The sequence below is a fragment of the Culex quinquefasciatus genome, chromosome 2 (assembly GCF_015732765.1).
Source record: "Culex quinquefasciatus strain JHB chromosome 2, VPISU_Cqui_1.0_pri_paternal, whole genome shotgun sequence".
Taxonomy (NCBI): Eukaryota; Metazoa; Arthropoda; class Insecta; order Diptera; family Culicidae; genus Culex; species Culex quinquefasciatus.
In genome coordinates, this window is record NC_051862.1 from 115,531,787 (window position 1) to 115,544,122 (window position 12,336).

The following is a 12,336-nucleotide window of genomic DNA, read 5'->3' on the forward strand; positions in this document are numbered from 1 at the left end:
GACGCCGAGGTCGACGCTGTTCCGTTGGTCGCCTGGCCACGCAGAAAATGGTAAGCAAAATATTGATAGATTGGTTACTTGTAAGTTATCTTAAGTTTTCGATTTCGATTCCACAGGCGCGGTTCCCACTGCCTAAACCTGGAAGGCTCGACCAACTTTTGGAAAACCAAGAATCACATTGCCCACGAGGAAATTTCAAAGCAAGCAGCCTCAATTCCGTCGGCCGCTAATTGGACACCATCTTAGATGGCACTTTTCCCGGACCCCGTTCTCCTACCAAGAGCACCGGGTTCGGTTCGTGACTCGGAATTGCGGACATTGTACGGATATGGGTCGAAGAAAATGTTTTATTTAAGATTAAGAGACACATGTGTAAGTTAAAAGTAAGTGTACAATAAATGTATGCAGTTTTTGTGTTATATTTATTCAAATTACATATTTTTAAATGATTGGTTATTTCCAAAATTCTCTGCCATTTGATTCTAACAAAATTCTAGCAGGATTCTAGCAGGTTTTTTGCCGTCACATTCTAGCAAAATTCTTACAGAATTCTAGCAGGAGGCCTGTCAGAATAGTTCTAGCAAAATTCTAGCAAGATTCTAACAGTACCGGTTGATTTCGCCGGCTCCTGCTAGAACCGGTTATTGCATTTGAGCTAGAATTCTTTGAGAATTCTTGCAAAGTTCTGGCAGGATGATGGCACAGTTCTAGTAAGAATAGTTTCGCTCTGCTAGAATTCTGTAAGAATCCTGTGAGAACGCCGTGACTGGGAAGCTGTATCAGCATTCGGCATATACACAGTCTGATACAATTTATACTTTCCCATAATTTCGCTACCGGTTAGCGGGTATTGGATTGGACCACACACACAACATTTATAAATTTATTTCATTCGGCCTTTTAAAAAACCACACGTAACCAATAGTGACAGCGCCTCTGCCGGGGACTTCAGGAAACTGCATGCGTGTCAGATCCCTGGCTTATCGCTTAGTGTATTTTCAGGTTCAGGTTCAGGCGATAGACGTATCCAGTTTGAAATGGCCGCTAGGTGGCCAATGGTGTTAAAAATGACAGCTTACATGTATTTGAATATGGGAGCTCAGGAAAACTCAACTTTTAAGCAATAAAATTATTATTTATGATAAAAGTATTGATTGATTAGGTGCACAAAATGTGTCTAGAATATTATTAAAATAAAAACTGTTCGAAAAATTTGCAATTGAGATAAGTACACCATTCGATTCAGCAGGAATTTTGGGCACCAAAAATATGTAGTTTTCATATGTTAAGTGTTTTATTTTAGAAGAAAATTAACAAAAAGTATGAAAATCGAGACATTTAGTATGGGAGCTGTCAAATCTCTCACCATCAAAAAGCAGCGTTGAGCTTTCGTTGGATTTGTCTATTAGTGGAGCAAAAATTTCTCAAGCAGCGATATTTGTCTTTCATTTGTTTTACGTTTGATTAGGTGTGCATGATGGAGGGCGTGGGTAGGAAGTAATTTCAATTATTGTCAATTATCAGTTCAGTGGCAACAGTATTATATAAGATTGTGTTTTTTCAATTAAATATGTCTTATTACTGAACTTTTTAATAATAATTACATTTCTTTTACATGCTACGGCTGGTTTTAATCCCCCCTTCAAAATTGGCCCGAAAAATCAGGGGGCAGAAAAAATATTTTTTTCAAAAAACTTCCAAATTTCAATGGAAATTGAAGTTGAATCAGTTGAATTCAATTGAAAATGCATTCCCCTGCGTTTAGAATCATTATTAACCAGGCTTTTAAAATGTACCGACGAGTGATACTTTTCTGTGACATGCTGTGCAGAACCTACCCAGTTAACTCAATCCGCATTCTGAAATGGAATCTAATTAGAATCGTATACAAATTCCGTTTCAAACGCAACAACCGGTTGCGTGTTTGAACCGGTTGTTGCGTTTGAAACGGAATTTGTGTACGATTCTAATTAGATTCCGTTTCAGAATTCGGATTGATTTCACTGGGTACCGTCACACTAACCCGGTCGGAAATGGCGGACGCATTTCTGGCGTTCGTCTGGGGGCTTGCGCCAGCCATCTGGCAGAATTTTCCCCCAGATTTGCCCTAGATTTCTGCCAAGATTTCTGGCGAATATGAAACAAACCGGTCGTGCACGGTTCAACCGATTGAACCGGTTGATTTTGTTGCCAGACAGCTGGCTGAAATTTTGCCCGATTTTTGCCAGATTATTTTCCGAGTGGGAACCAGATGTGAGAGTAGAGAGTCTGGAGCTTATTAAAGAACGGCCATTTCAAAACAAAAATAACAATCGAAGCACGAGAACTGTCAAACGGAGGTACCAGCCCAGCCCTCTGTCACGACGGCCATGTTTATGAAACCTAAATGTTTGACGCGAACATGAAGAAAACAAAGAAGATGAAGAACGCATTTGCTGTCAAAATTTGAAAATAAACAAGCCGCGTGGTGAAAAAAGGCATAATTTCATAATAAGGCTTTCTAAGCCCAGCGAAAAAAAAAATAATTTAACTCAAAAATGACAAAATCCTCGTCACAGTGTCCTGCTGCAAACAATGATCGAGCTCAAGGCTGTATACTCAATCGACTGTGTACTCAATCGCGAGTACCTTAGGTAGAAAGCCATGGATCGAGCTGTAGCTGTCACAGCCCTGCGAAGTATGTTGTCTGACGTATCGGGCAGCCAGTCAAAAAAACCAGCTAGAAGTCGCCTGACAAAAAACTTTTGCTAGAAAGAGATAGGAAACCTGATGCAAACAAACGTACAGCTGTCATGTAAACATACTTTGAATGTGTTGGTAAATTTGTGACTAGAAAGCCTTATGTTGAAATGATTTCCATGAAAAAATAATGACACGGGACAAATTTCCAAACACACGTTCCCGAAGAACCCGATCCGCCAGAGACTATGGAGAAATGCCCCGCGAAGTGGCGATGAAGACGGTTTTGCAAAGTTCAAAGTTCAGATTTGTTCGGACCACTTCGCGATGAACTTCTTGTGAGTCCACAAAATGTCGGATACTACACATGCACGTGATTCCTTCGATTACCTGTGCGAGTCGACAGCAGGAGTGGGCCAGTCCTCGGAGAAGGTTATCGAAGGATGCTCGGAAAGCTCCCCCACAATCACCGGAATCACGGATGTTTCTGCATTTGGTCGATTACTCCCTGCCGGAGATTGCAGCGAGTTGTTCGGAAGGATCAACAGTGGGACTTGGCCAGTCCCCGGCCCAGTACTTCCCCCTCAAATCTTCCCAGTCAAACGGAAGCAACAGTTCTCACCTTTTTTCGTAACAGATTTGCACACACAAATAGTGATGTTTCTTGAAGATTTGGTGTAAACAAACAGACAACACCAATACTGCTACACTCACAGAGCCCACGAAGTAGTATTAGTGAAGAGCCCACGGTAAACAACGTGGGCTCTTCACTAATACTACTACGTGTGCTCATCGAGGTTTTGGTGACTGTTGTTTATACAACAAGTTGTAAAAAGAAGATTTTTTCAGCACGAGTAGTTCATTTATCCAACGAGGATTGGATTTGAAAATCATCTTTTGAAAGGATTTAATGAATTTTCTGAAATATGAAAATTTAAGATTGTATTCAGATTTTTAAGCGAAGATGGCGTTCGAATTGTGAACGCCCGAAATATCAAAATCATGCAGTGTTACCAACATTACGAAAAAAGTGTGCCATGGCATGACAGCCACATTGTTTTTCTAATGTTGGTGCTACTGAGCGATTTTGCCATTTCGGACGTTCACAATTCGAACGCCATCTTCGCTTAAAAACCTGGATACTGCCCCTGATCGCATAAATGTCCCATATGCATTTCCATCACTTTTGAGTAATTGATGCAGTTTGGCTCAAAATCGTGTGCTCTTTCAAAAGAGCCTACAACATCCAGTACTAGGTTCTAGAAATCAGGAGAAAATCTGTTTTTTTTCGTGAAAATTTACCACGTAGCCTTATGTGTGGGACAAGTTTGTTATGCGTTTTTCTCAGCTTGCTTTTTGAATATGGGACAATCATGCGAACATGGGAAGTATACATGTGTGTACGTTTCCAGGGTATTTGCAGTTCTTTTTTTTCGGATAAAGTAAAACAAAACTAATATTTTTCTAGATGTTTTATTTTGCGGATGGTAAAAACTAATAATTACTTGGAATGTACAATCACAAGGCTATCAGACGCTTCAAAGCGTTACTTTTTCTTCTTTCTTTGCTATACTTCATCGTTAAGTGTTTTATTTAGTCATTAATATTTCTGTACTTCTCAACATTCTGTAGCTGAACAGTAATGAAAAACACATCCAAGGAAATATAGTTGTACCATTATGTAGCTCGTGGTTGTGCTAGCTGTTTTCATTTTGCAAAAAATGTCCAATGTTGAGATTCAAGAGCTGAGTTGCATCGTTCAGCAGTAATGCCTTTCTCTTTTACATAACGTGAGTCCAAACAAATGTTTATCTTACTGTGCTGTATCAGTCCACCTTCTCTCTTGTGCCATTGTTGGTTTGCTGATTCGTCGCAGTATTTTAAAGCTACTATATTGAAGCGTGATCGCACGGAAAAATTCAACAAAGTTAGACAAAGATCCAAATGTTTGATTTGTCCTGATTTCGTGATGGCCCAATCCTGATTACCTCCGCTATTATGGCAGTGGTAGAGGCCAACAATTCCATCAACTAAATGACCCAGTGTATCTATACAGTAAGGTCCTTGTCGTAAGCTACCTTTGGTTTGCTGCTCGGGTATAGTTAACTGTGGGTAAACATTATCTAAATACCATTTGAAATTTTTACACTCAAGTTGTTCTTTGAGTTGTAAGCGTTCGTCGATGTTTCCAAATGGAATATTCTTTGCTAAAGGAACCGCAGCATAGTAGTACTGTTTGTAATCATCCATCCACACCTCAGCAGCTCGTCTGGTATTTTTAGCGAAAATGTTGCCACTTCCACCTCCTGGGAACGTGTACGGATGTCTTTTGCGGAAAACGTGACCAACCCTACTGCATGGAATTATCTCTAAGCTGCCGCCGCACTGCCATACCCGAAAACTAATTTCAAGATTTTCTCCTCCCCAAATGTCCATCTGGGTGTCATACTTTCCTAACTTTACGAAATACGCCTTGTCTATAACAAATAAACCTCCTGCAATCATTGGCGTTCTGATTGGAGTCGTTGGATCTTTCTGACGTTCGTGTCGTTCTGCATTGCTTAAATACTCCCATTTGAAAACCAGATTCCAGTCAAATCCCCCTCTCAAATCAGCTGAAGCACCAATATACTGGAACGTGTCCATACTAATGACGTCGATTACAGGGCATACAACTCTTGTGGGGTCTTCCTGTACCCGGACAAGTAAAGGTTCAAGCCAATCAACGTTGCATTCACAGTGACTATCAAGAAAAGTAAGCAACTTTGCTGTTGCAACATCTGCTCCTTTTACCCGCGATCTAACTAAACCTTCCCGTTTTTCATTGCGGATTACTTTTACCTTGTGAATCTTGGCAAGCTCCTGACCATCCTCTGGAAAATCTGAGAAGTCATCTACGAGAATTATTTCATGTATCAAATGCTCAGGAGATCGATTCAGCACACTGACTATTGTTCGTAGCAATGTACTGCGTGCTTCATTGTGAAAAGTTATAATCACACTCGTGGGTGGTAGACTATAACTAGGCCATTTTCTTCGGCACATTGGGTTACGAGTATCGGGAAGTTCACGATTGCTTTTCAAACTATCACTTGCTTGCTGATTGAAACGGTTGCGCAGGTATGGATCTTCGCCTTGCTGTAGACTTCCTTTCTGTATGTACTCCATTTCGTCAAAGTAATCCCACGTGCGCCGTGATGAAGGCAAATGGAGTAGTGGATTGTGTACTGCATTTTGCTTGGGAGATGTAGATGGACTAAAATGCTGCTGTTGTTGCTGCCAATCGCTTGAGTAGAGCTGTGGTGTTACAGCGAGTATTTGTTGATCACGCAGCCTCAGCGCTCGGTTTCGATTTTTGTAACTTCCTTCGAAGTAATATACTGCAATGATGATCCATGATATTGCTAGTATCAGAAATATCTTCAAATTTCTGCGCATGTTACACACACTGAGAAGTTTGAAGGTTTGCATTCGTATGATTTGTTATGATCGTTTTCTGCAGTTTACTTAATGCTCTTTGTTGTATTGACTAGAATGACTATCTATGAGTGTACAAGTCTAACTAGGACTCAACTTGCGCTGAAGACTTTGTGTACATCTGCATCCATTGCTGATCAATTCAAAATCAAAGTACTGGAAAGAGAGAGAGAGAGAGATAGAAATGATGATGAATGTATACAGTAAAATCAAACAGACACATAAAAATATGATGTTTGTTTTAGATTAATTGTAATTGAGTAATTGTAATTGGGTTGTATCTGGACAATTGTCTTTTTTGTATGAATCATGGACAATCGCTGAAACTAAGTTCTGATTGATCAAAAAAAAAAAATTATTTTACTTAAATTGTAAGGCAGAAGGCTTACAACTTCTAAACGACAAATGAACTAATCAAACAACACCTAATTTCAATTCATCTTGAATTAGGGAGGATTGAAAAGTGGGTTGAAATCATTCGAGGATTGTTTTATCGGGCTCACTCAAGCCAATAATCGGTCCGTCACGGTACCGTAACTTTCAAAACCAGAGAAAGAAAATTATTCGTCGAGAGCTTGAGTTGTTCTTCGCTATTTTGAACGTATACACGAGAGAAGTGGTGATGCACATCACGAGTCGGCTACCGCATATTGGATAAACTTTAATCTGCGGTTAAATAAATTCCCACTCCTTGGCATTATGATTAATAAAATTAAAAACTGATGATAACTTTGTGTATTGTTTTGTTTTTTTTTGGAATAATTCTTTAATGTATGGTTTGTATTGCTATTGAACAATTTTGTTTTTCTTCAAAATATTCTCTGCTTTCCAAAGTAACTTCAGTCCACATTACATTTTACTTTCTACTCGCGCTGCGAATATACGTAATGATGCATATATCGTGATATACTATAGTTTACCTTGCCGAAGCACTTGTTTGCAAAAAGATTTGTGCATTCATGTGCTGTCTTCTTCTGTGGTGGTTATATATATATCCTATTGCCAGAAGATTCGATGCTCGATGCGAATGTTCGAAATAAAACTCAAGACATCCGTTATGAATGACTAGACGACACTGCACAACAATCAAAGTCGGGTAATTCGACGTTCACTATCGCATTGCATAACTGGATTTTCGTAGCTAACTTCCAAAACTGAGTGGATTAGTGTTTGATTAGTTAATTGACGCCACTAAAAAAAATGAAGATTCACAAGTACACACTTTGGTGGCACAATGCTTGGGAAACTTGTGGAGCGCGCGATTCCGAACCAAAATTTGCATTTGCTGGCGCTGAACTAGCCGAGTTTGAGCTTAGAGCTGTGAGCTCGAAGTGCGTGCGCTTCGGTGCAAGATTAACTACTGAGTTTTAGGAGCATTATTTCTCATCTCGTACCTGCCTTTCCATTCATTGTTTTAAGCGGTTGCTGGCTTGGCGCGACGCGATTGTTAGCGCTCTGTGGCATGGAGTGTGGTGTGCGGTAGCCACTTCCACAGCCAATGTGCAGTGCAATGGTAATGCTGTGGCATAGGTAATAATTGGAGTGAGGAAAATACGAAATTAGAGTGAAGTACTCTCACTACATCCACGGAAAGTGGGGAAACGAGTTATATCAGCATAATTTTCAGAATAGGATATTTCGTTAATTTAATTTATAAGAATAAATGTCTGAAAACTAAAACAGTATCACTTGTTGGTGTATTTATTTTTAAAAGAGAGTCAAAATAATCAAATTAAACTCTTTGAACTGTTGTTCGAGGCAAGTTCATTCAATATAGTCAAATTTGGCTAGTTAGCTGCAAGTGTGACAAAATCTGGAGTTTTTTTTAAAGGTCCAATAAAACAATTTATCAGTTTTTGTTTGTTGGGTGTTTTTTAATACCCCTGACTCAAGGCGGTTTCAAAAACACCCAAAAAGCAAAAACTGAAAATTTGGTTTATTGGACCTTAAAAAAAAACTTCAGAAATGATCTGATCATATTTGCATGTGGTTTTTTTTATCAGAAAGCTGCCTCTTGGATGCCCAAAATCCATCTGCTATTTTTTTTACTGTTACTCGAAACTCCGGGAATCAAACTAAACGAAACTTCTGGACAATAAATGCACAGAAACGTCAGCTTATCAAACCGTGTTTGTTTTTGCGTGTTTTAGGCCAATCAATAAAACGCATTTTTTTCGAAACATATATGCCTAGATTGAAGAAACTATTCACATTCAGTCTTTCCGTGTGCGCACCCACAAACATACAACTACACACACACACACGCTGTGCGAGGCTTGGAGACTGAGGCTGAATTCAAATCGCGATCCAAGCGATTTTTCGATCCACCTGCCAACCGTGTGTATGTGTGATGCTTTGGCCATACATTAGTACTCATCACACGGTGAAGGTCTGCATGCAGTCACTTTCGATCGGAAAATATCCACATGAAATTAATTGTGCAGAGCTCCAAAAACAACACACCACCCTACAATCTCATGCACTGTACTATACAAGGTACTGATGCCGTTATACTTTCGCATATGCAAACTAATACACAATTGTCAGGCGGAGAACAAAGTTGTTTGAATGAGAAAATTTGATTAACATCACAATGGACCATCAGATTGGTGGTAACGTGCTATCATGCATGTGAGTCCATGACACCAGCTCTTATGCAAAAAAAATAATCTAAATACAAATTAAATACTCAACAAAAATCATTTCTACAGATTTTTGTTAAATAGGTTCCATAAACATATCCACAATTTATTTATCTATTTATTTAAAATCAGCAAGTTTAGTTAAGTTCTTCAAAAGTTATGCTGAAAAAACATTTTGAGGAAAATCCGGAAGATCGCAAAATAGGTGTTTTTTGTAAGAATGCCTGTCATGTTATACATTTTTAGAAAGGTATTTAAAAGACCTTTCCAACGAGCTCAAAACGAAGATCTGATAGCCCTATCAAAAGTTATAAGCACTTAAGTGTTATTTAAACACTTTTTGGATGCCGTTTCTCAGATATTTCGATAAAAATGGTGTCCGGGTCTATCATACGACCCGTCGTTAGTTAGATAATTGAAAGATCTTTCAAATGATACTATAAGATTGAAAATCTGCTAACCCTATCATTTACAGGTTGAACTTTTTTATTTTACCAAAACCAAAATTACCAAAAGTAGTCATCAATGAGACACGGGGAACAATGATAAAATGGCTCTCACAAGTCGTAGTTTCAACCAATCAGGCTTGTGGTGACCCATCGAAGAGTCCATCCGGGAACCACTCTGCACTCCTTGGCAACTCCCGGCCGCACGTCCTGACCGCTCGCGCACTTCACAACAATCCCCCACTCTGATGTTTAGCTCCCAGAGCCATATGTCATTAGGTTGCACGAACCAGATTGTCAAACTCAAGGTGGTATAATGTTAGGGCGGTACCACATCTCGTTTTGTCTACAGATTGTAAATCACTAAACTTTCTTACAAATCTAATTGAACTAGTTAATTTTCAGATACAGCTTTCTTTGCCGTTATCAATTCAAAATCGTACTATACTTACTGTTACTAGATATATAACTCTTTGCTTGGACATGAACTCCTATCAAACTATAATATAGACAACCTGCAAATCATTTTGATGAATTCGACGTCCACTCCTGCCTTCTACACCTTTTTTTTTGTTTTTATTTTTAGTTGGTATTTCACCATCATAAAAATTTCTCATAGTGGTACTAAACCGTCGCAACCTAAATGTCTATTTACGCTCAGTTCTCTTTTCGTAATATAGAAGTTTTAGTAGGCATACTTTTACATAAAATTCTTCCATTAGTTAGCTAACTCCTTTGAAGCATGCAAACTCACATATCAGACCATTCTATTAAATAATTCTTAAATCGTCCTATCGGTTCTACACAACCAAATATACAAGTTTATATAAATAAACTTCCATCATGATTGAAATAGCTCAGAAGTTAGAATAACCTCAATCATATGTGTCTCGTGTGTGCAAACTTCCATTTTTCGCCTTTTTTTTATTACAAATCAAGTACTACTCTTGCCCCAAAATTAAAATAATGTTCACTTATTGCGAGAAAATTTGTTTGTCTTGGGTAATTATGCTTAAAAATTTAGAATGAGTTATCTTCAGTTTGATTATTCTGATAAATTATTATTATTCTATATTATTCTGTAAAATTATGAAAATCAACTGAGGTGTGACTCAAGTCCCACATGTTTCTCTGGTTTAACCCCTCAATGACTGACTTTTGCTATCTTCTTTTTCTTTTCTTTCGGATTTGCTTGTGTATCAACCACAATGCAGCGCGTTTGTTCAGAAATGCTAATCAACATAAACATCTGCTTAATGTTATTGTTTTCTTTACAAAATTTCTTCCTTTCTTTTATTATTTTATATTATTTCAATAATGCACTCCAACACCAATCAAAACCCGATAAATTTCGAGGCAAGACTATTCAAACCAAACACAACCCGCATAGTCAACAACCATACAGTCACCATTTGTCGAATGATTTTTCCTAAATGATCTTAATAATACACCAAATAGGGTGCAACCGTACATTTTCCATTCCCCAAACAATCCTACAATTTATTAAATAGGTCGTTAGGTAATGTTACAATACATTTTTACAAGGGATTTTTTTCGTGGATCATAGCCATACCCTACCCCAAACTGTTCAATTCTTATTTTATGTGAACCGTACCACAAATTAATAAAATATGATTTTAAATGGTGAACTGCTTTACCGACACTTACCGACACCATTTGAAAAGGGAGGAGCCAAAAAATAAACTTTACAAATGTTCTGGGAACTATGGATTTAACGGGAATGGTAAGTATATGATTATTAATGGCGAGCGTTTTTTTTTTTTGTAATGTCCGGGATTTGTTACCGCTTGATGATGATGTCTCCTGTTGATTCTTCCGTGGTGCTGCCGCCTTATCTAATTGAGCTATCTCAGTTACATTACGTTTGGCGGTTTAAAATGCATTTTATTATGAAATGTGGCCTCAAAATTTATCATAAATATATCGTAACATGTATGGTAGAACCATACAAATAAATTATAGACCAATCACATAGCGAACAGTTATCGTTCTGATAATGGTCAATCAATTGATTAAATTATTTGGACTTATAAAAATTATCACGAAAATAAATTAGCTTTACATACAAACTATATGGCAAACAGGTATATCGTTCCATGAATTGTTGAACAATGGTTTGAATTGTTGGGACTTAGGAAAATTTTCGCTGAATTCAGGTATAACGTTCCATGAATTATTGAACAATGGTTGGAATTGTTGGGACTTAGGAAAATTTTCGCTGAATTCAGGTATATCGTTCCATGAATTGTTAAAGTATTATTTGAATTATTCGGACTTAGGATTTTTTTTTGCTGTAGTTCAATTGGCTCAATCATACAATACCTGTTTCAAATAATCCTAAGCGTTTGGCGAACAGTTATATCGTTCCATGAATTGTTGTACAATTGTTTGGATTATTGGGACTTAAGAGTTTTTCGCTGAGCTTCAAGTTGGAAATACTACGTCGGCTATGGTACCCTTATGTTTTAACAATAGCTGTTCCGAAAAATCCTTACCATATGGCGAAAAGTTACATTTCTCCATGAATTGTTGAACAATTGTTTGAATCATCGGGACTTAAGAAAATTTTCGCTAAAATTCATTTTTGGCTCGCAATCATACAAAAACTGTTTGAAATAATACCAAACATATGAGGAATAATTATATCGTACCATTAATTGTTGTGCAATTGTTTCAATTATTAGGACTTAGGAAATTTTCCGCTTAGGTTTCTTTGACTAAATCATACCGAGTATCAAAACTTTTATCATACCGGCTACAGTACTATTATGTTCTAACAATAGCTGTTTCGAACCATCCTAATCGTATGACGAATAGATACCGTTCATTAAATTGTAGGAAAAAAAATCAACCATTCGAATATGTCAAGATAAGGCGTCATCCATAAAGTACGTCACGCTCTAGGGGGGGAGGGGGGGTTGTCGCAAGTGTGACAAAGTGTGACAAGGGGGAGAGGGGGGGTACGTGAGACTGTGACGTCACGCTAGACTGTTTATTTAATATTGAACTTTTTTTTTAAATATAGCTTTGAAAATTTAATGTTTGATAACTTTGACTCATAAATCAAACAC

General features: G+C 37.9%; 1 protein-coding gene across 3 annotated transcripts; it reads right to left on the reverse strand.

Moving 5' to 3' along the window:
* Window positions 1-4,136: 4,136 nt before the first annotated feature.
* Window positions 4,137-9,380, reverse strand: LOC6041406 (polypeptide N-acetylgalactosaminyltransferase 2). 3 transcript variants are annotated; one of them, XM_038255647.1, is made up of 2 exons: window positions 9,360-9,380; window positions 4,137-6,312 (listed from the first exon to the last, which is right to left on the reverse strand). In XM_038255647.1, exon 2 carries the CDS (start codon window positions 6,148-6,150, stop codon window positions 4,387-4,389), a length of 1,764 nt encoding a protein of 587 aa, XP_038111575.1. In that variant the 5' UTR covers window positions 6,151-6,312; window positions 9,360-9,380; the 3' UTR covers window positions 4,137-4,386. The 3 variants fall into 3 exon arrangements, with proteins under 3 accessions (XP_038111575.1, XP_038111576.1, XP_001850669.2); XM_038255648.1 differs by lacking the exon at window positions 9,360-9,380 and adding an exon at window positions 7,551-7,572; XM_001850617.2 differs by lacking the exon at window positions 9,360-9,380 and adding an exon at window positions 7,077-7,522.
* Window positions 9,381-12,336: the final 2,956 nt, after the last annotated feature.

What these genes read in the sequence shown, in the direction of transcription:
- LOC6041406 (XM_038255647.1), bottom strand. Translation starts at nt 6,150, where the DNA reads ATGCAAACCTTCAAACTTCTCAGTGTGTGTAACATGCGCAGAAATTTG.